This window comes from Ovis aries, chromosome 20 (genome assembly GCF_016772045.2).
Source record: "Ovis aries strain OAR_USU_Benz2616 breed Rambouillet chromosome 20, ARS-UI_Ramb_v3.0, whole genome shotgun sequence".
Lineage (NCBI taxonomy): Eukaryota > Metazoa > Chordata > Mammalia > Artiodactyla > Bovidae > Ovis > Ovis aries.
The window spans coordinates 681,349-703,969 of record NC_056073.1 but is presented as its reverse complement, the minus strand read 5'-3'; the positions used below and the strand labels follow the sequence as shown (position 1 = coordinate 703,969).

The window sequence follows — 22,621 nt, the reverse complement described above, 5'->3', positions numbered from 1 at the left end:
ATGCTTTTCTGAAAACATTGATTTCACAGACTTTAAGGAAAAAAAATGCAGAAGGGCTTTCCACATCCAAGAGAAGTTTTGTAGTTGCTCCAGTGCCAAACACCCAAGCTCAGATTCCTAGTAAACTGCAGCACTTGGAAGTCAGTTCCAGAGGTATGTGTACACACTCCCTCCACCCTGCTTTTATTCTGATGTGTTTCAGAGGTTCTGTGCTCAGTTTCTATTTCCAAGCACTGATAGATTATTTTATAAATCTATAAAAATGAAACAGAGATAAACTCATCAGAAATAAAAAAATTAAAAATTAACATTCACTTACCACAAATATAGTCCTTCCATGTAATTGAATTATTTGAAGAGAATAGAAATATCTTCACTCTCTCCATTCTTTTGTCTAGTCTATAAAAGAAAATTTCCTTTTAGATATTATCAAGTATACTTTTGCTAAAACAATATGAAGGACAGAAAGGGAAAGTAACAACATCTATAAGATCAAATTCTTATGTTCCCCATTTCCTTTGGAAAGTTTATTATCAGGTAACAGAAAACTTAGCCATTTATTTGAATAAAGCAATTAATATAAAAGTAGAGATTATACTTTCTATTAAGATTTAGATATGATCTAAGAAACATCACTTATGTATACTCTGCCATATCCACTCCCCAATCACACATACATGATGCAAACAGAAAAACACTTTGTGTTCAAGAATCCGTGGAACCATATGTTCTGTTGAAGGATACTATCAATATTAGTAATATAATACCAAATGTTTGTGATATAATCATATTTAGAAGGTGTTGCAGTTAAGATTCGATTGAGCAATCATTTCTATGTTGCTGACTATGTAGAGTTAGATGAATATATTTGTTCCAAATGAAAGTCCACAGGGGGTTGAAAGCAGATGATGATTTCAGAGATAGGTAAGGTTTTTCTAGCTAGTTATCTACAGAGGGCATGCAGAAGATGAAGCTGGTGAGGTCAACCAACACCAGACAAAAAAACCCTGTAATGCCATGTGGAAATCATTGAATTTTAGGTATACAATATGTCAGCAGAAGCTTGTCAGTAGCAACTGGTATAATCAGGATTTTCTTTTTTTTTTTTACAGGAAGCTAAAAGTGGCAACAATACATACTCTATTTGTGCCATTTATTAACTTTGCATCCATATGTTGTAAATTTGGATGCCATTCCGTCCTGATGCCACAAGTATTCTATTCAGTGGTTAGCCACTTTATAAGTCCTAATGTGTTTGCTTCTCGGTCTGGCTGCTTGATGAACAGCATAATGCATTTGTCTAAAGTAAAGCCTTCTAAATCCTACCTTCAAGGCCAAACTGCCTTGTGTGCTACCTTCCTTCCAAGGACAGGAGACAGCATCTCTAGAGTCCTCTGAATGTCTTCAGCAGGTTTTGTGGCCTTTCTTTATTCTAATTTTTTTATCCTCTGGCTTCAGCACCCTTGTCATTGCTGTCTGGTATCCTGTTGCTATTTCCTCTACAGACAGTAATGGCTGTGCAAGGTGACCTTCCTTAAATTGATATCCCACCTCCACATTTTCTCTCAGAACCAGTCATTCAGCATTGCTCCTTGCCAACTGGGATTCACTAGTACTTGCTTTTTCATCATTGGCTAGTAGCATCATGAGTCTCAGAAGCAAATCTGACCATATCTACTGGGTCAAAAGTGACTGTACTGAATGAAATTCCCTCACCAGCTCACTAGTTGTTCTCACTTCTTACTTTTCTCCCACAGCCGTATTCCAATTCAACAGGTTCCTGTCTAGGTTTTACTTATCCTTGAAGATATGTTTTCTTGAAATGGAAACAGGATACAGCTCCCCTGAGAATCAACATGCTAAGTGATTTGTAAAATACAGTTCTCTGGTGTCTCAGATGGTAAATAATCTCTCTGCAGTGCAGGTCACCTGTGTTCAATCCCTGGATTGGGAAGATCCCCTGGAGAAGGGAATGGCTACCCACTCCAGCATACTTGCTTGGAGAATCCCATGGACAGAAGAGCCTGGCAGCCATGGAGTCTCAAAAGTTGGAAGCATACTTCCATCTTTAACGATGTCTTGTCAAGAACCTTTCGTTGTGTTTTTTGCTTTAGTCGCCATACACTCAAGACAGTTTAATTCCTCATGAATTCTAGACTATTGAGCCTTCTTGGGAATAGGCATTTTCTTTTTCACTGGTGAAAATTTTCAACAGACAAGTTCCAGGTAGTCTGAACATTTTATTTCTTGGAAAAAGCGTGACAAATGCCATAAATTATGGTGGAATAGTTAAAATAATGAATTCTCATCTTATGACATCATCAGCATCCATGGCCCCAGAAACTGAAATCAGACAATTCTTGGTGTTTCAGAAGACTCTCAGGCCCTAGATTGTTTCCTGGGCAGTAAACAGAAAGTTGCTCTCAGCACAGAACCTGGTGCATACTCACTGGCAAACATACTATCCTTGTTTCTAAATCTAAAATTGTATACATGGGAAGTCCATTGTCAATTGTGTATTTCCCCTTTGTGGATCCAGCTCTAGAGGCATATAGTAATTTTTTATTGCTGTTCATTTGTTTGCTTGCTTATTCTTGCTTTTTTAAAAAAATAATAATTCAGGGATTGTCCTGAAATGCATCTCACTTTGGCTCTTTTCTCTTAAATTCAGAATAGGATTAGGTAAACACATATTCTGCATCCTGCAATAAGTTTTCTTCTATTAGTTCATTTATTTTTCTTTTTTATGTTTTGTTTTCTCCTTGTGTAATTCTTACTATTACATATCAGCTTTCCTGGATCTACTTTCCATGTCTCTGATATTTCCTTCATGATCTTTATCTATTCATATACTTTGCTTTGTATTTAATCTTTCTGTACAAAATTTCTGATTTCAGTCATCTCTCATTAATTTAAACTACTTTATTTTTGTCTTGCTTTGAGTTCCCCTAGATGAGGACAATGTAGAAAAATTCAGTTATGTGAAGTTTATTTGGAAGGAAATCTCTGGAAACCTTGGTATAGGAGTAAGGAAGCAAAATAAGAAACGTAAGGAAACCCATGTAATGTGCATTCTCAAACAGGCTAAAGACATACCTCCACCTGTGCACAGAGCAGTTGCTTTGTGCAACTGATAAGCTTTCTTTGAAGCAGCTGAAGTTTAGCAGTTGAACTTAAGCAAACAAACCTATGGGGCAACAATGGCTGGCGCTGCATCTAAGTGTGGAGAAGGCTGGGTTGTTTATAAGCTGGCTCTCTCTAATCACTAGTTGACAACTGGTCCGTAGAGTTGAGTCCTGGCGTATCTTCCCTGGTCTGTGTTTAAGTAGGGCTATCCCTCAAGGCCAGACCAAGCCTCCAGCAAGAAAATAAATAAATACTGGTTACATGAAGATAATGAAGCCAATGAATATGGGTAGAGTATGCACAGCATCTGTTACAAAGAGTATTGGTGGAATTTATACAATAAGAAAATCTTCTCCCAGCCCAGAATTGTGTCTAAAAAAAAAAACAAAAAACAAAAAAAAAAACACCTTTTTGTAGAGAAGAAGATGCTTTATTATTATTAAGCATTAGATCTGAATGTGATGGGCATCAAGGGCCATTCATCAAGAGATGAGAAGACCAGGAGAGATCTCATCCTTTTATAGCCAAGCAAATACAAACCATTGCATAATTTTTCTCAATGTAAAACACAAGTAATCCCCAAGTAAGAGGTCTTGGTAGAACACAGAGAGCATCCTAACTTTGCATGGTTATTGGTTAGCTAATTGGGTTCATCCAGGAAAAAACAAACTTCTTGTATCTTTATGACAGGAAGTAGTTTTGCAACCTGGAACAAGGCCCCTACCAAAGTTAGTTTTTTACTATCCCCTCACAGAAACTAGAAGACAGATGCTTGTCTTCATGCCTGCATTTAAAAGGTGCCTCTATATCCTTGAGAAAGACATCCCTAGATCATAAAGCTGACAAAGACCTAACTTATATCTTCCAAAGGATTTATATACTTTTCAAAGAGAGGAGAAAGTACTTACAATCAGAAATTTTCTAAATTAAAGGCACTGGGAGGGGAAAAAAAAAATTGCTCCGAGAAAAAGGAGTGAGGGTAATCTCTTCCCTAATTTTCAACAGAAGAAACAAGTCTCTTATTTTTATTTGTAATTGTTTTTAAATTGGAAATCAAGTCTTTTTAAAACCATGAAATGTTTGTGCCTGCATTTTATCTCAACAGCTGACTGAAATGTGTTTATTCAAGTGTTTCCCTTCCTGCAATTCAGTTGACTTGTAGTCAATGTGTTCAGATGTCTGCCTGACTTTCCTGTCTGTGGCTGGGAATATTATATGTTATTTTTTATTTGTCAGCTTATATATGGTTATTGAAATTGAATAATTTATGAAGTCCTTTAAATAGTAAGGGGAAAACAGAGGTCCCTGTGGGACACTGATCCCTAGGTTTCCAAAAACCCTGGCTTTCCGAGATTTCTGCCAACCTCAGAGCAAAGCATGTGAAACCTACTTCTTGGTTACTTCTCAGCTGCTGAGTTCAGGGAGAATCATTACACCAATACAGGGAGATCCCTGAGTTGGGAAGATCCCCTTGAGGTGGACTTGGCAACCCACTGAAGTTTTATTGTCTGGAGAATCCCATGGACAGAAGACCCTGGCTGGCCATGGTCCATAGGGTCAAAAAGAGTTGGACACAACTGAAGTGACTTGGCATGCAAGCACACTCTTTCTCCACAAATTTCAAATCCTTGATCCCAGGCTCTTTCTGGGATCTACTCCCCTCTTTCTCTGCCTCACCACTGGCCTCCAACACAAGTGCTTTCACATCCCCATTACAGTTTCCTCTACCTAACCCAAACAAAGCCTCTGGGTGGATTAGGAAAAACAGATGCTAGAGAACTACATTTTGGTAATTGTGGCCCCAGTTCGTTCTATTTCCACAAGATAAATATTTTTGAGTATCTTACTTAATAAGCAAAAGACTTTTAAATTAAATGTCTTTCATTTTTTAATTCAAGAGTTTGACCTGTGATCAAACCTTCCTATAGGTTTCATTACATCAAGATTGATGGCCTAAATGCAAAGGAAATCGAAAAAAGAGGGAATATGTGTATATGTATGGCTAATTCTCTTTGCTGTACAACAGAAACTAACACAAGATTGTGTTTTGACTATATTTCAATAAAAATTATAATAAAATAATTGATGGCCTTTTTTCTGCTTGAATAATGTAATGACCCTTGTGTTGTATCGAGATACTTTTCATTGTTTTGGATAAAACATTTTCAGAGTTTGGAAAACCAAACCATCCTTGATGTTCCCTAGAGTGTATGGTTTGATTGTTCTGAATTGAGAGTCATGCACTCTAGTAAACCTTCAACTTCCAAACTCAAGCATAAAGAATCTTTTGTTTGGCACTTCCTACGTCTCTGATTTCAAATTATTGACCTATTTAAAAAACACTACCTTTTGTCTCATTGATGTTTCTGGCCCTTCACTCTTCATGAATTTAGATAGTATTAGGTTGAGTGTTCAGCTCTGTAAAGATACCCTCACAGAGCTGACCGTTTGGGCCACAGATGCTATAATCTAGGAGAGTTCTTGCCTGTTCAGTCTCGGGGAGCAAGGCAAAGGCAAAAGAAACTGAGATCCTCTTCAGGGGCAGCCATTGCATCTCTACCACAGACAAATATGTATACATATATATGTACACACACACACGCATATATATATATATGTATATATATATATATACATACACATTTATACACATATATACATTTGTAAACATCCCTTTGGAGGATGCAACTTGAATGGATGAATGTACTAGAAAAGAATTTCTACATAAGTGTAGTTACACATGCTTTTAAATTCAGACAATCCCATTCAGTCCAAGGTATAAATAATTCATTTGTTTCTATTTGAATTTCGTGGTAGAGAATGCTGTATAGATAAGAGACTTATTTATTACTGAAGAGAATTTGAATTAAAAGAAAGTTCTCTGAGCATTAATAATAATAATAATAATAAATCTGCAGAAAACAGTAAAACTCTGAGGATAAAATATGACAAGAGTAATTGCCAAAGTAAAAAATATATATATAAAACTTTTGTATACTATGTATTATGTGTTTTTAACATTTCTTTGATTGTTTAGCTTATTCCTGTCACTGGTAGATTTTTCAGGAGGATAATTAGGATATTTGAATGCATTGCCTTTTTTAGTTCATATTTGTTTTTATATTGCTTTGAACCTTAGATATTTAGCATAATAATATTTAGCAAGTCATATTTGACTAATGCTATTATTGTTATTATTATCACTTTACCATTGAAAAATTAAAAGGTCAAAACTAGTGAGGTCACATCAAAATTTATACACTATTGAGGAGAAGAGCTGCGATTTTTGCTCTAGTACCCATGATCAGAATCTGGACTGTTGAAGCTAATATGACATGTGTTCTTTCAGAGTTATATCATCCATTTGACATGCTGTATGATTCATTTGAAAGTTAAAAATCACGAACGTAGATGTGGTGATTTTAATATTTTTTCTTATTCTGAAACATGTGAGCTCTTTCGCTTAGAGTAATTTTCAAATGTATGATCTCTTGGAGAAAAGTAGTATATTTAAATTAATTTAACAATAATTAGCTTTTTCCAATAGTCATGTATGGATGTGAGAGCTGGGCCATAAAGAAGGCTGAACACCAAAGACAGCGAAAGAGACACAGATGTATAGAACAGTCTTTTGGACTCTGTGGGAGAGGGAGAGGGTGGGACGATTTGGGGGAATGACACTGAAACACGTATAATATCATATAAGAAATGAATCACCACTCCAGGTTCGATACACAATGCTTGAGGCTGGTGTACTGGGATGACCCAGAGGGATGGTACCAGGAGGGAGGTGGGAGGGGGGTTCAGTATGGGGAACATGTGTATGCCTGTGCCGAATTCATGTTGATGTGTGGCAGAACCAATACAATACTGTAAAGTAATTAGCCTCCAATAAAATAAATAAATTAAAAAAAAAAAAGAATTGATGCTCTTAAACTGTGGTCCTTGAGAAGACTCTTGAGAGTCCCTTGGACTGCAAGGAAATCCAACGAGTCAGTCCTAAAGGAAATCAACCCTGAATATTCATTGGAAAGACTGATACTGAAGCTGAACCTCCAGTACTGTGGCCACCTGCTGTGACGAGGTCACTCATTGGAAAATACCCTGATGCTAGGGAACACAGAAGGCAGGAGGAGAATGGGATGACAGAGGAAGAGATGGTTGGATGGCATCACTGACTCAATGGACACGAGTTTGAACAAGCTCAGGGAGATGGTAAAGGACAGGAAAGCCTGGTGTATTGCAGTCCATGAGGTCACAAAGAGTTGGACACCACTGAGCCACTGAACTGAACTGAAGAATTCTTGCATCCCTAGAATAAACCCAATCTGATCATGGTGTATGAGCTTTCTGATGTCTTGGTGAATTCTGTTTGCTAGTATTTTGTTAAGGATTTTTGCATCTATGTTCATCATTGATATTGGCATGTAGTTTTCTTTTTTGTGTGTTTTCTTTGTTTGGTTTTGGTATCAGGGTGATGGTGGACTTATAGGATGAGTTTGGAAGTGTTCCTTCCCGTGCAGTTTTTAAAGAGAATTTTAGGATAGGCATTAGCTTTTCTCTAAATGATTGATAAAATTCTGTGAAGTCATATGGTCCTGGGATTTTGTTTTCGGGGAGATTTTTGATCACAGCTTCAATTTCAGGGTTTGTAACTGGGTTGTTCATAATTTCTATTTCAAGGTACAGTCGTGGAATATTGGACTTTTCTAAGAATCTGTTCATTTCTTCCAGGTTATCAATTTTATTGCCATATAGTTGTTCATAAGAGTCTTTTGCAATCCTTTGTATTTCTGTGTTGCCTGTTGTAACCTCTCCTTTTTCATTTCTAATTTTGTTGAATTGATTCTTCTCTTTTTTTCTTAATGAGTCTGTCTAAAGGTTTGTCACTTTTTTTATCTTCTCAAAGAACTGCCTTTAGTTTTATTAATCTTTACTATTGTTGTTTTCATTTAATTTTCATTTATTTTTTCTCAGTTCTTTATTTTCTTTCCTTCTACTAATTTTGAGACTTCTTGTTCTTTTTTCTACAGTTGTTTTAGGTGTACAGTTAGGTTGTCTATTCGTTGTTTTTCTTGTTTCTTGAGGTAGGATTGTATTGCTATAAACTTCTCTCTTATAACTGCTTTTGCTGCATAGGTTTTGAGTTGTTGTCTTTTCCTTTTCATTTGTTTATAGATATTTTTTGTTTTCCCTTTTGATTTCTTCAGTAACATATTGGTTATTTAGAAATGTATTGTTTAATCTCCATTTGTTTTTATTTTTTATAGGTTTTCTCTTGTAATCAATGTCTACTTTTATAGCATTGTGGTCAGAGAAGATGTTTGACACAATTCCAATTTTCTTAAATATACTGAGGTTTCATTTGTGATCCTAGATGTGATCTATCCTGGAGAATGTTCCATGTACATTTGAGAAGAAGGTGTATTCTTCTGCATTTGAATGGAATGTCCTGAAGATATCAATGAGATCCACCTCATCTAGTACATCATTGAAGACTTGTGTTTCTTTTTTTTTTTTTTTCAAACTTACGGAAAAAATTTAATATTGTTTTTAAGGATATGTTTATATATGAATTATCAATAAAATTTAGGAAGGATACATGCCAAATTCTGGGGGAAGAAAATATGGTATTTATGGATATTCAAGGGAAATTTTTAATGTAATTGTTAAGGCTTTTGAGACATTTTTAAACTTATAATTTATGTATTTTATTTTATTTTTTTTTAGTTTTTTATTTTGTTTCTTTAATTAATTTTCTGTTTTGATGATCTGTTTATTGGTGTGAGTGGGGTTTTAAAGTTTCCTATTATTATTGTTGTTATTATTATTATTATTGGGAGAAATCTCAATAACCTCATATATGCAGATGACACCACCCTTATGGCAGAAACTAAGGAGCCTCTTGATGCAAGTGAAAGAGGAGAGTGAAAAAGTTGGCTTAAAGCTCAACATTCAGAAAACGAAAATCATGGCATCTGATCCCATCATTTCATGGGAAATAGATGGGGAAAAAGTGGAAACAGTGGCTGACTTTATTTTTGAGGGCTCCAAAGTCATTGCAGATGGTGATTGCAGCCATGAAATTAAAAGACGCTTACTCCTTGGAAGGAAAGTTATAACCAACCTAGACAGTATTTTGTCCACTTTCACCGCTACTGTTCAACATAGTTCTGGAAGTTTTGGCCACAGCAATCAGAGCAGAAAAGAAATAAAAGGAATCCAAATTGGAAAAGAAGAAGTAAACTCTCACTGTTTGCAGATGACATGATCCTCTACATGGAAAACCCTAAAGACTCCACCAGAAAATTACTAGAACTAATCAATGAATATAGTAAAGTTGCAGGATATAAAATCAACACACAGAAATCCCTTGCATTCCTATACACGAATAATGAGAAAGTAGAAAAGAAATTAAGGAAACAATTCCATTCACCATTGCAACGAAAAGAATAAAATACTTAGGAATATATCTACCTAAAGAAACTAAAGACCTATATATAGAAAACTATAAAACACTGATGAAAGAAATCAAAGAGGACACTAATAGATGGAGAAATATACCATGTTCATGGATTGGAAGAATCAATATAGTGAAAATGAGTATACTACCCAAAGCAATTTACAAATTCAATGCAATCCCTATCAAGCTACCAGCCACATTTTCACAGAACTAGAACAAATAATTTCAAGATTTGTATGGAAATACAAAAAACCTCGAATAGCCAAAGCAATCTTGAGAAAGAAGAATGGAACTGGAGGAATCAACTTGCCTGACTTCAGGCTCTACTACAAAGCCACAGTCATCAAGACAGTATGGTACTGGCACAAAGACAGACATATAGATCAATGGAACAAAATAGAAAGCCCAGAGATAAATCCACACGTATGGACACCTTATCTTTGACAAAGGAGGCAAGAATATACAATGGAGTAAAGACAATCTCTTTAACAAGTGGTGCTGGAAAACTGGTCAACCACTTGTAAAAGAATGAAACTAGATCACTTTCTAACACCGCACAAAAATAAACTCAAAATGGATTAAAGATCTAAATGTAAGATCAGAAACTATAAAACTCCTAGAGGAGAACATAGGCAAAACACTCTCAGACATAAATCACAGCAGGATCCTCTATGATCCACCTCCCAGAATGCTGGAAATAAAAGCAAAAATAAACAAATGGGATCTAATTAAAATTAAAAGCTTCTGCACAACAAAGGAAAATATAAGCAAGGTGAAAAGACAGCCTTCTGAATGGGAGAAAATAATAGCAAATGAAGCAACTGACAAACAACTAATCTCAAAATATACAAGCAACTTCTGCAGCTCAACGACCCAATCAAAAATGGGCCAAAGAACTAAATCGACATTTCTCCAAAGAAGACATACGGATGGCTAACAAACACATGAAAAGATGCTCAACATCACTCATTATTAGAGAAATGCAAATCAAAACCACAATGAGGTACCACTTCACACCAGTCAGAATGGCTGCGATCCAAAATCTGCAAGCAATAAATGCTGGAGAGGGTGTGGAGAAAAGGAACCCTCCTACACTGTTGGTGGGAATGCAAACTAGTACAGCCACTATGGAGAACAGTGTGGAGATTCCTTAAAAATTGCAAATAGAACTACCTTATGACCCAGCAATCCCACTTCTGGGCATACACACCGAGGAAACCAGAATTGAAAGAGACACATGTACCCCAATGTTCATCGCAGCACTGTTTATAATAGCCAGGACATGGAAACAACCTAGATGTCCATCAGCAGATGAATGGATAAGAAAGCTTTGGTACATATACACAATGGAGTATTACTCAGCAGTTAAAAAGAATTCATTTGAATCAGTTCTGTTGAGATGGATGAAACTGGAGCCGATTATACAGAGTGAAGTAAGCCAGAAAAACACCAATACAGTATACTAACACATATATATGGAATTTAGGAAGATGGCAATGACGACCCTGTATGCAAGACAGGGAAAGAGACACAGATGTGTATAACGGACTTTTGGACTCAGAGGAGAGGAGAGGTGGAATGATTTGGGAGAATGACATTCTAACATGTATACTATCATGTGAACTGAATCGCCAGTCTATGTCTGACGCAGGATGCAGCATGCTTGGGGCTGGTGCATGGGGATGACCCAGAAAGATGTTATGGGGAGGGAGATGGGAGGGGGGGTTCATGTTTGGGAATGCATGTAAGAATTAAAGATTTTAAAATTTAAAAAATTAAAAAAAAAAAAAAGCAAAGACATTACTTTGTCAGCAAATGTCCATTTGTTAAGACTATGGTTTTTCCAGTAGTCGTGTATGGATGTGAGAGTTGGACTGTGAAGAAAGATGAGCACCAAAGAATTGATGCTTTCGAACTATGGTGTTGAGAAGACTCTTGTGAGTCCCTTGAACTGCAAGGAGATTCAACCAGTCCATCTTAAAGGAGATTAGTCCTGGGTGTTCAGTGGAAGGATTGATGTTGAAGCTGAAGCTCCAGTACTTCGGCCAACTGATTGGAAGAGCTAACTCATTTGAAAAGACCCTGATGCTGGGAAAGATTGAGGTCAGGAGGAGAAGGGGGTGACAGAGGGTGAGATGGTTGGATGGCATCACTAACTCAATGGACATGGGTTTGGGTAGACTCCAGGCAATGGTGATGGGCAGGGAGGCCTGGCATACTGTGGTTCATTGGGTTGTAAACAGTCGGACATGACTGAGTGAACTGAACTGAACTGATTATTATTGTGTTACTGTTAATTTCTCCTTTTATATCTGTTGGTGTTTGTCTTATGTATTGAGGTGCTCCTATGTTGGGGGCTTAGATATTTACAATTGCTGTCTTCCTCTTGGATTGATCCCTTGATCATTATGTGGTTTCCCTCTTTATCTCTTGGAATCTTCTTTATTTTAAGGTCTATCTTGTCTGATGTGAGGATTGCTACTTCAGCTTTCTTTTGCTTCCTATTTGCATGAAATATATTTTTCCATCCTTTCACTTTTAGTCTATATCTGTCTTTAGGTTTGAAGTGGGTTTCTTGCAGACATCATATGTATGGGTCTTGTTTTTGTATCCATTCTGCCAGCCTGTGTCTTTTGGTTGGAACATTTAATCCATTTACATTTAAAGTAATTATTGATTTATATGTTCCTATTGCCATTTTCTTAGTTGTTTTGTGTTGATTTTGCAGATGTTTTTCTAACTCTTGTATTTCTTGACTATATACATCCCTTTAACATTTGTTGTAAAGTTGGTTTGCTAATACAGAATTGTCTTAATTTTTGCTTGTCTGAAAAGCTTTTTATTTCTCTATCAATTTTGAATGAGATTCTTGCTGGGTGCAGTAGTCTCTATTGTACATTTCCCCCATACTTTAAATATACCCTGCCATTCTCTTCTGGCCTGCAGAGTTCCTCCTGAAAGATCAGCTGTGAAACATATGAGGTTTTCCTAGTATTTTACTTGTTGCTTTACCCTTGATTATTTTAGTATTCTTTCTTTGTGTTTAGTCTTTATTAGTTTGATTAATATGGGTCTTGGCATATTTCTGCTTGGGTTTAACCTGTATGGGACTTTTTGTCCCTCTTGAACTTGATTGACTATTTCCTTTTCCATGCTGGGGAAATTTTCAACTATAATCTCTTCAAAAATTTTTCATACACTATCTTTCCCTCTTATTCTTCTGGAACCCCTATAATTTGAATGTTGGTGTGTCTGATTTTGTTCCAGACGTCTCTGAGACTATCCTCAGTTCTTTTCACTCTTTTTACTTTATTCTGCTCTTCAGAAGTTATTTCCACCATTTTATCTTCCAGTTCACTGATTCGTCCTTCTGTTTCAGAAATTCTGCTATTGATTCCTTCTAGATGCTAAGTCGCTTCAGTCATGTCCGACTCTGTGCGACCCCAGAAATGGCATCCCAGTAGGCTCCCCATCCCTGGGATTCTCCAGGCAAGAACACTGGAGTGGGTTGCCATTTCCTTCTCCAATGCATGAAAGTGAAAGTGAAGTCACTCAGTCGTGTCCGACCCTCAGCGACTCTATGGACTGCAGCCTTCCAGGCTCCTCTGTCCATGGGATTTTCCAGACAAGAGTACTGGAGTGGGGTGCCATTGCCTTCTCCGATTCTCTCTCTGATTGCTTCTAGAGTATTTTTAATTTCTGTAATTGTTTTGCTTGTCTTTTTATGTTTCAGTTCAGTTCAGAGGCTCAGTTGTATTTGACTCTTTGTGACCTCATGAGTGAATTCTGGAAGATGGTGATGGACAGGAAGGCCTGGCAAGCTGCGATTCATGGGGTCACAAAGAGTCGGACACAACTGAGCGACTGAACTGAGCTGAACTGAATTGAGGCCTCCCTGTCAATCACCAACTCCTGGAGTCTACCCAAACTCATGTCCATCGAGTTGGTGATGCCATCCAGCCATCTCATCCTCTGTCGTCCTCTTCTCCTCCTGTCCTCAATCCCTCCCAGCATCAGGGTCTTTTCCAATGAGTCAACTCTTCACATGAGGTAGTAAAGTATTGAAGCTTCAGCTTCAGCATCAGTCCTTCCAATCAACACCCAGGACTGATCTCCTTTAGGATGGACTCGTTGGACGTCCATGCAGTCCAAGGGACTCTCAAGAGTCTTCTCCAACACCACAGTTCAAAAGCATCAATTCTTCAGTGCTGAGCTTTCTTCACAGTCCAACTCTCACATCCATTCATGGCCACTGGAAAAACCATAGCCTTGACTAGACGGACCTTTATTCGCAAAGCAATGTCTCTGCTTTTGAATATGCTATCTAGGTTGGTCATAACTTTCCTTCCGATGATTAAGTGTCTTTTATTTTCATGGCTGCAATCATTATCTGCAGTGATTTTGGAGCCTCCTAAAAATAAAGTCTGACACTGTTTCCACTTTTTCCCCATCTATTTCAAATGAAGTGATGGGACCAGATGCCATGATCTTCTTTTTCTGAATGTTGAGCTTTAAGCCAACTTTTTCACTCGCCTCTTTCACTTTCATCAAGAGGCTTTTTAGTTGCTCTTCACTTTCTGCCATAAGGGTCGTGTCATCTGCATATCTGAGGTTACTGATATTTCTCCCAGCAATCTTGATTCCAGCTTGTGTTTCTTCCAGCCCAGCGTTTCTTATAATGTACTCTGCATATAAGTTAAATAAGCAGGGTGACAATATACAGCCTTGATGTACTCCTTTTCCTATTTGGAATCAATCTGTTGTTCCATGTCCAGTTTTACCTGTTGCTTCCTGACCTGCATATAGATTTCTCAAGATGCATGTCAAGTGGTCTGGTATTCCCATCTCTTTCAAAGTTTTCCACATTTTATTGTGATCCACACAGTCAAAGGTTTTGACATAGTCAATAATGCAGGAATAGATATTTTTCTGGAACTCTCTTGCTTTTTCCATGATCCAGCGAATGTTGGCAATTTGATCTCTAGTTCCTCTGCCTTTTCTAAAACCAGCTTGAACATTGGAAGTTTGCGATTCACATATTGCTGAAGCCTGGCTTGGAGAATTGTGAGCATTACTTTACTAGCGTGTGAGATGAGTGCAATTGTGCACCCTTTCTTTAATTTTTCTATGTCTTTGTTAACTGATTCTTTCATTTCCTCCATTCTCTTTTTTAGGTTTCTGATCATCTTTACTCTCATTATTCTGAAATATTTTTCATATAGTTTGCCTATTTCCTCTTCATTTATTTGGACTTCTTTGTTTCTACTTTGTTCTTTCATTTGTGTAGTATTTAGCTGCCTTTTCATCATTTTTTTTAAACTTATTGTGTTTGAAGTCCCCTTTTCTCAGGCTTCAAGGATGAATTATTTCTTCCTTTTTATTTCTAATTTCCCAAAGTTGGTCCAGTTGTTTGTGTAAACTTTGTACAGGGTGAGCTTCATGCTGAGGTGTGTGTGTGTGTGTGTGTGTGTGTGTGTGTGTGTGTGTGTGTGTTTCCTCTGATGGACAAGGCTGAGTGAGGTGGTAATCCTGTCTGCTAATGATTGGGTTTGTATTTTTGGTTTGTTTGTTGTTTAGATGAGGAGTCCTGCACAGGTGGTTGTGTAATACCAGATATTGTATTCAAGTGTTTTCCTTTATGTGAGTTCTCACTATTTGATACTCCCTACGGTTAGTTCTCTGGTAGTCTGGGGTCTTGGAGTCCGTTCTCCCACTCAAAACACTCATTGCAAGTTCAAAATGAGAATTATTTCAGATTTCTCAGATAGCTTGTCTCACATAAAAGGTCCTGAAGTGATGCTCTCATTGTATGTGAAGCCAAGAGACAGGAATTAGCATCAGCCCTATTTTTTTTTTTTTATCCTTTGAAATTTAGTGAATCAATTGCTAGTTTGGGAGAGGAGAGTCAAGAAAAGTAAAATACAATTAATATTATGTATGGTAACTTTTGAGCTTCTCAAAGGGCTCAGCAGATTAACAATCCACCTACAATATAGTAGACTCAGGTTCGAGCCCTGGGTCCTGAAGATTTCTTGGAGCAGAGCATGACAACCCACTCTAGTGTTATTTCTTAGAAAGTCTTATGCATGGACAGAGGAGCCATGCGGGATACAACCTATATGTTGCAAAGAGTCAGACATGACTGAGCAAGCATGTGTTAATTTTTCACTGCATTTTACTTCCCTGAAATCCTTGCAAAATGAGCTGGACTTGAATCCCAACTTTGCTGAGGTTACTTAAGTCTTTTAAACTCAATATCCTAATTTGAATTATGTGAATGCTATGCAATGTTATTGAAAGACTAAAGACAACATGAGTAAAAAACTTTGCACACATAAGTAAAGTCAGAAGCATCTGAACTGAACTGATCAGTCATGTCTAATAACTCAGGTGCAGTGCTCACAAAAATCTTGGGTATGAAGCTCACTCTGAATGAAGGCCAACATAATGCTTAAGAGCCATTGCTTTAACTTACTCCTGTATGAGGCGGCAAATGATAGCAGTGATGGGTAGGACCTGTTCCCATGGGAATGAGCATGTGAGAGAAGCCTCCATTTTGCTCAGTTTCATGGAGAACAACTAACCACTTTACCACCTCTCAAAAAGTATCTATAAAATCCTAGTTTTCTTAAAGAACAGTGGCATCGTGGGTTCATTGGCTGCAAATGATTACTTGTCGGACACAAAAACAATATTTTCTTCCAGTGGAGTTAATGGCATTTCTGTCACTTCTTTTTGGGGATTTAGTATTTTTCATTTAGCTGATTAAAATATACAGCTAATTATGCCAGATTTAAAAAAAAAATTCAAACTCTTAAAAATTATTTTGAAATCTTTAAATGAGTTATGTCAGATTTTTACTTTCCACTTGTGGAAAACTTGCTTAGATTATATGCTTTTGTCATCTCCTCAGTAAATGTTAAATTGATGTAAAATGAGTGTATTTGTATTTATAAAAATCACTTTTTTCACAGGAAGAAGAATTAAGAAAAAGTGGGGAAGCCAAGTATGCCCACTTGAGTGATGAACTTCATGTATTAATTGAAGTGTTTGCTCCACCGGGGGAGGCTTATTCACGTATGAGTCATGCTTTGGAAGAGATTAAAAAATTTCTGGTTCCCGTAAGTACTTTTCATTCTTTACAAAGATTTTTCTCATCAGTTCCTATTAAAAATGTGCCTTGATCTTCACTGACTTTCTAGAAAAGAAACTTATGTTGCAGATTAATTATTTGTAGAGTTAATGTGAAAGTGAAAACAAAAAGAAATACAAAAAGCACTTAGCACAGGCTCTGGCATGTTGCTACCAAGTGATAATTTGGCTGTAGTTTTTCTTCAGAATATTACATGCCATGCTATCCTTCAGAGCCATGAAGAGTAAGACAATTAACACTAAAGCTTAAATACCTAACTGAAGTTGTATACTTTTCTTTTGTTTCTTAATTACTTGTTAGTTGACATGTATTATTCATAATCTTTTATTTTGAAAAAGAAAATTTTGAACATAGAAAATATTTCCAGGTATAATGGAAGGGGAAAGAGACTCAACATGCAGTATGTGTAATGACAATCATAGTATTTGGAATGATTGTGTACTTTTATACAATAGTATGCCAGGTCTTCCTCATTATAAAATATAATGTAAACTAATCAATATTAATAAAACTAAACACTTATTGGCATCATTGAAAAGTCAGAAAAATACAACCATTGCATTGTATGAGAGAAACAGAATGTTCAGTGTTCAGAAAACGTAAGCCAGCATATTCGGGTTTGCATTTTGAATAGAATCCTCTACTGATTTTCTGAGAAATAGAAGAAGATTAAATAATGAAGCTTTCCTAAAGGTCAACAATTTAGCATTCCAGGAAGAGGTTGTTTGAACAGCAAGCTTCGCATCAGGCTTGGACCTGGGAATGAAATAATTAGAGAATGCTGAGATGAAGTTTTCTGGATTGTACTGGCAGATGTCTTCAGCAGAGAGAGAAAAAGAGTAGCTGAGATTTATCTGTGCAATGAAGAAACACTATAGTTTTTTAAACTAAGTTATAAACTCAGAGGAAATGTGGGTAAGATTCATTGATTGGCAGTCATTTTCAAAATAGGGAGGAAAAAAAACAGAATTTAACAGCAAAAACGCATATAAAATATTAGCACACAACCTATTTGTATGCCCAGTTTTAAAGCTTCAGTCAAGAAGAGTTTATAGAATAATCCCATACCACTCTGATTATTCCATAACTTTATATACACCCAGTATTTGTGCCCAATTTATTAGCTGGTACTTATCTGAACATCTTCATAAATAGATCCTATATTTCTTAACAATGAGGATGCTATGTCCTCTCTTCCTTCTGTTTTTAAACTAAATGCCTGGTTCAATTCAGTTCAGTTCAGTTCACTCACTCAGTCGTGTCCGACTTTTTGTGACCCCATGAATTGCAGCACGCCAGGCCTCCCTGTCTATCAGCAACACCCGGAGTTCACTCAAACTCATCTCCATCGAGTCGGTGATGACATCTCATCCTCTGTCGCCCCCTTCTCCTCCTGCCCCCAATCCTTCCCAGCATCAGAGTTTTTTCCAAAGAGTCAACTCGTGCATGAGGTGGCCAAAGTACTGGAGTTTCAGCTATAGCATCATTCCCTCCAAAGAACACCCAGGACCAATCTTTAGAATGGACTGGTTGGATCTCCTTGCAAGTCCAAGGGATTCTCAAGAGTCTTCTCCAACACCACAGTTCAAAACATCAATTCTTTGGCACTCATCTTTCTTCACAGTCCAACTCTCAAATCCATACATGACAACAGGAAAAACCATAGCCTTGACTAGACGGACCTTAGCTAGCAAAATAATGTCTCTATTTTTGAATATGCTCTAGGTTGGTCATAACTTTCCTTCCAAGGAGTAAGCATCTTTTAATTTCATGGCTGCAATCACCATCTGCAGTGATTTTGGAGTGAAAAAGCAACAACAACAATAACACAGTGTGACACTGTTTCCACTGTTTCCCCATCTATTTCACATGAAGTAATGGGACCAGATGCCATGATCTTTGTTTTCTGAATGTTGAGCTTTAAGCCAACTTTTCACTTTCCTCTTTCACTTTCATCAAGAGGCTGTATAGTTCCTCTTCACTTTCTGCCATAAGGGTGGTATCATCTACATATGTGAGATTATTGATATTACCCTGGCAATCTTGATTCCAGCTTGTGCTTCTTCCAGCCCAGCATTTCTCATGATATAATTTGCATATAAGTTAAATAAGCGGGGTGACAATATACAGCCTTGACCTACTACTTTTCTTATTTGAGACCAGTCTGTTGTTCCATGTCCAGTTCTAATTGTTGCTTCCTGACCTGCATATAGGTTTCTCAAGAGGCAGGTCAGGTGGTCTGGTATTCCCTTCTCTTTCAGAATTTTCCACAGTTTATTGTGATCCACACAGTCAAAGACTTTGGCATAGTCAATAATGCAGAAATATATGTCTTTCTGGTACTCTCTTGCTTTTTCCATGATCCAGCAGATGTTGGCAATTTGATCTCTGATCCCTCTGCCTTTTCTAAAACCTGCTTGAACATCTGGAAGTTCACGGTTCACATATTGATGAAGCCTGACTTGGAGTATTTTGAGCATCACTTTACTAGCATGTGAGATGAGTGGAACTATGTGGTGGTTTGAGCATTCTTTGGTATTGCCTTTCTTTGGGATTGGAATGAAAACTGACATTTTCCAGTCCTGTGGCCACAGCTGAGTTTTCCAAATTTGCTGGCATATTGAGTGCAGCACTTTGACAGCATCATCTTTCAGGATTTGACATAGCTCAACTGGAATTCCATCACCTCCAGTAGCTTTGTTCATAGTGAGGCTTTCTATGGCCCACTTGACTTCACATTCCAGGGTATCTGGCTCTATGTGAGTGATCATACCATCGTGATTATTTGGGTTGTGAAGATTTTTTTGTACAGTTCTTCTGTGTATTCTTGCCACCTCTTCTTAATATCTTCTGCTTCTGTTAGGTCCATACCATTTCTGTCCTTTATTGAGCCCATCTTTGCATGAAACGTTCCCTTGGTATCTCTAATTTTCTTGAAGAGATCTCTAGTCTTTCCCATTCTGTTGTTTGCCTCTATTTCTTTGCATTGATCACTGAAGAAGGCTTTCTTATCTCTCCTTTCTATTCCTTGGAACTCTGCATTCAGATGCTTATATCTTTCCTTTTCTCTTTTGCTTTTCACTTCTCTTCTTTTCATAGCTATTTGTAAGGCCTCTCCAGGCAGCCATTTTGCTTTTTTTTGCATTTCTTTTCCATGGGGATGGTCTTGATCCCTGTCTCCTGTACAATGTCATGAACCTCCGTCCACAATTCATCAGGCACTGTATCAGATCTAGTCCCTTAAATCTATTTCTCACTTCCACTGTATAATCATAAGGGATTTGATTTAGGTCATACCTGAATGGCTTAGTGGTTTTCCCAACTTTCTTCTATTTAAGTCTGAATTTGGCAATGAAGGGCTCGTGATCTGAGCCACAGTCAGCTCCAGGTCTTTTTTTTTTTTTTTTTTTTTTTTTTGCTGACTGTATAGAGCTTCTCCGTATTTGGCTGCAAAGAATATAATCAATCTGATTTCAGGGTTGACCATCTGGTGATGTTCATGTATAGAGTCTTCTCTTGTGTTGTTGGAAGGTGTTTGCTATGACCAGTGCATTCTCTTGGAAAAATTCTATTAGACTTTGTCCTGCTTCATTCCATATTCCAAGGACAAATTTGTCTGTTACTCCAGGTGTTTCTTAACTTCCTACTTTTGAATTCCGGTCCCCTATAATGAAAAGGACATCTTTTGCGGGGTATTAGTTCTAAAAGGTCTTGTAAGTCTTCATAGAACTGTTTAACTTCAGCTTCTTCAGCATTACTGGTTGGGGCACAGACTTGGATTACTGTAATATTGAATGGTTGACCTTAGAAAGGAATAGAGATCATGCTGTCATTTTTGAGATTGCATCCAAGTACTGCATTTCAGACTCTTTTGTTGACCATGATGGCTATTCCATTTCTTCTAAGGGATTCCTGCCCCCAGTAGTAGACTTAATGGTCATCTTAGTTAAATTCATCCATCAGTGTTATTTTATTTCGCTGATTCCTAGAATGTCAACCTTCACTCTTGCCATCTCCTGTTTGACCAGTTCCAATTTGCCTTTATTCATGGACCTGACATTCCAGGTTCCTATGCAATTTTGCTCTCTACAGCATTGGACCTTGCTTCTATCACCAGTCACATCCACAACTGGGTATTGCTTTTGCTTTGGCTCCTTCCTTTCATTCTTTCTGGAGTTATTTCTCCACTGATCTCCAGTAGCATACTGGGCACCTACTGACCTGGGGAGTTCCTCTTTCAGTATCCTATCATTGTGCCTTTTCATACTGTTCATGGGGTTCTCAAGGCAAGAATACTGAAGTGGCTTGCCATTCCCTTCTCCAGTGGACCACATTCTGTCAGATCTTTCCACCATGAACCACCCGTCTTGGGTGGAACACACGGCATGGCTTAGTTTCATTGAGTAAGACCAGGTTGTGGTCCTAGTGTGATTAGATTTACTATATTTTTCTGTGATTATGGTTTCAGTGTGTCTTCCCTTTGATGCCCTCCTGCAACACCTACCATCTTACTCACATTTCTCTTACCTTGGTTGTGGGGTATCTCTTCATGGCTGCTCCAGCAAAGTGCTGCCACTGCTCCTTACCTTCGACGAGGGGTATCTCCTCACCTCCGTGCCTCCTGACCTAGAACATGGAGTAGCTTCTCTAGGCTCTCCTGCGCCCGGGCAGCCACCGCTCCTTGGATGTGGGATTGCTCCTCTCGGCCACCACCCCGGCCTCTCACGTGGGGTAGCTCCTCTCGGCTGCGCTTGTGCACCATTGAAGCCACCTGCACTTGTGCACAGTTGCAAATGCCTGGCGCTGTTGGGTAAATAGTTTTACTATATTTAGCTCAGACTAGCCCAACTTCTGGTGATCTAACTGTTATCAAGAAAGTCTATAACTACCTGCATTACTAATTCATTTTGTGACTGTAGACAAGTCAGTTAAATTTCCACAACTTTAGCTTCAGTTCAGTTCAATTGCTCAGTTGTGTCTGATTCTTTGTGACCCCATGGACTACAGCATGCCAGACTTCCCTGTCCTTCACCAATTCCTGGAGCTTGATCAAAATCATGTCCATTGAGTCAGTGATGCCATCCAACCATATCATCTTCTGTTGTCCCCTTCTCCTCCTGCCTTCAATATTTTCCAGCATCAGGGTCTTTTCCAAAGAGTCAGTTGTTCTCATCAAGTGGCCAAAGTATTGGATTTTCAGCGGCATCAATCCTTCCAATGAATATTCAGGACTGATTTCGTTTTGGACTGACTTTAGCTTATTCATCTTTAAAAAGAAGGTAATGATAATAGGTATTATGAATACTCAAAATAGCAGATATTTTTATTGTGAATAATAATAATAACATGCATTGTGAATATTAAATGGGGTAATGGATACAAAAGAACACAGAAAATTATAAAGGATGTTACATGTTTTATTATATATTATATGTAAGTAAATTGTCATTTTCAATATAATATATTATTGTAGTAGAATCTTGGAATGACGTTTTGAAGTAAAATATGTAAGATGAAATACTGTTTCATTACTACAAGATTTTAGACCTAGGCTGTAGGCTAGGTTGACCCTATTTTATTATAAATATAAGTGATACATTTCACTTACTTCTTGGACTTCTTGATACTTGTAATCATTTCATTTATTTATTCTCCACTGGATTATCCTCTGTGTGGGCAGTGCTGGCCAAGGCTTTAATACTCCTCACATTTAGAGTCATAACTGGCACACTAACTGTTTGATAGTCTGATGGAGGTAGTCACTGGAGATGATGCAGGCAGTTAAACAGCTATTTGGGTGAGATTTGGGGAACAGTCAGCATGTTCTCCCTAAACAAATCTACATGTGGTTGAAAACCTTCCTTTGGTCAGTGTGTTCT

At 37.6% G+C, this 22,621-nt stretch overlaps 1 protein-coding gene across 2 annotated transcripts in view; it reads left to right on the top strand.

Annotated features, from left to right (window-relative positions):
- KHDRBS2 (KH RNA binding domain containing, signal transduction associated 2) overlaps positions 1–22,621 on the top strand; it is a 796,734-nt gene that overhangs the window by 347,815 nt on the left and 426,298 nt on the right. For both annotated transcript variants that reach the window (XM_060403569.1, XM_027958372.3), the window contains exon 4: positions 16,564–16,710. In XM_060403569.1, coding sequence (XP_060259552.1) covers positions 16,564–16,710 — 147 coding nt within the window. The remainder of the gene's footprint in view (positions 1–16,563; positions 16,711–22,621) is intronic.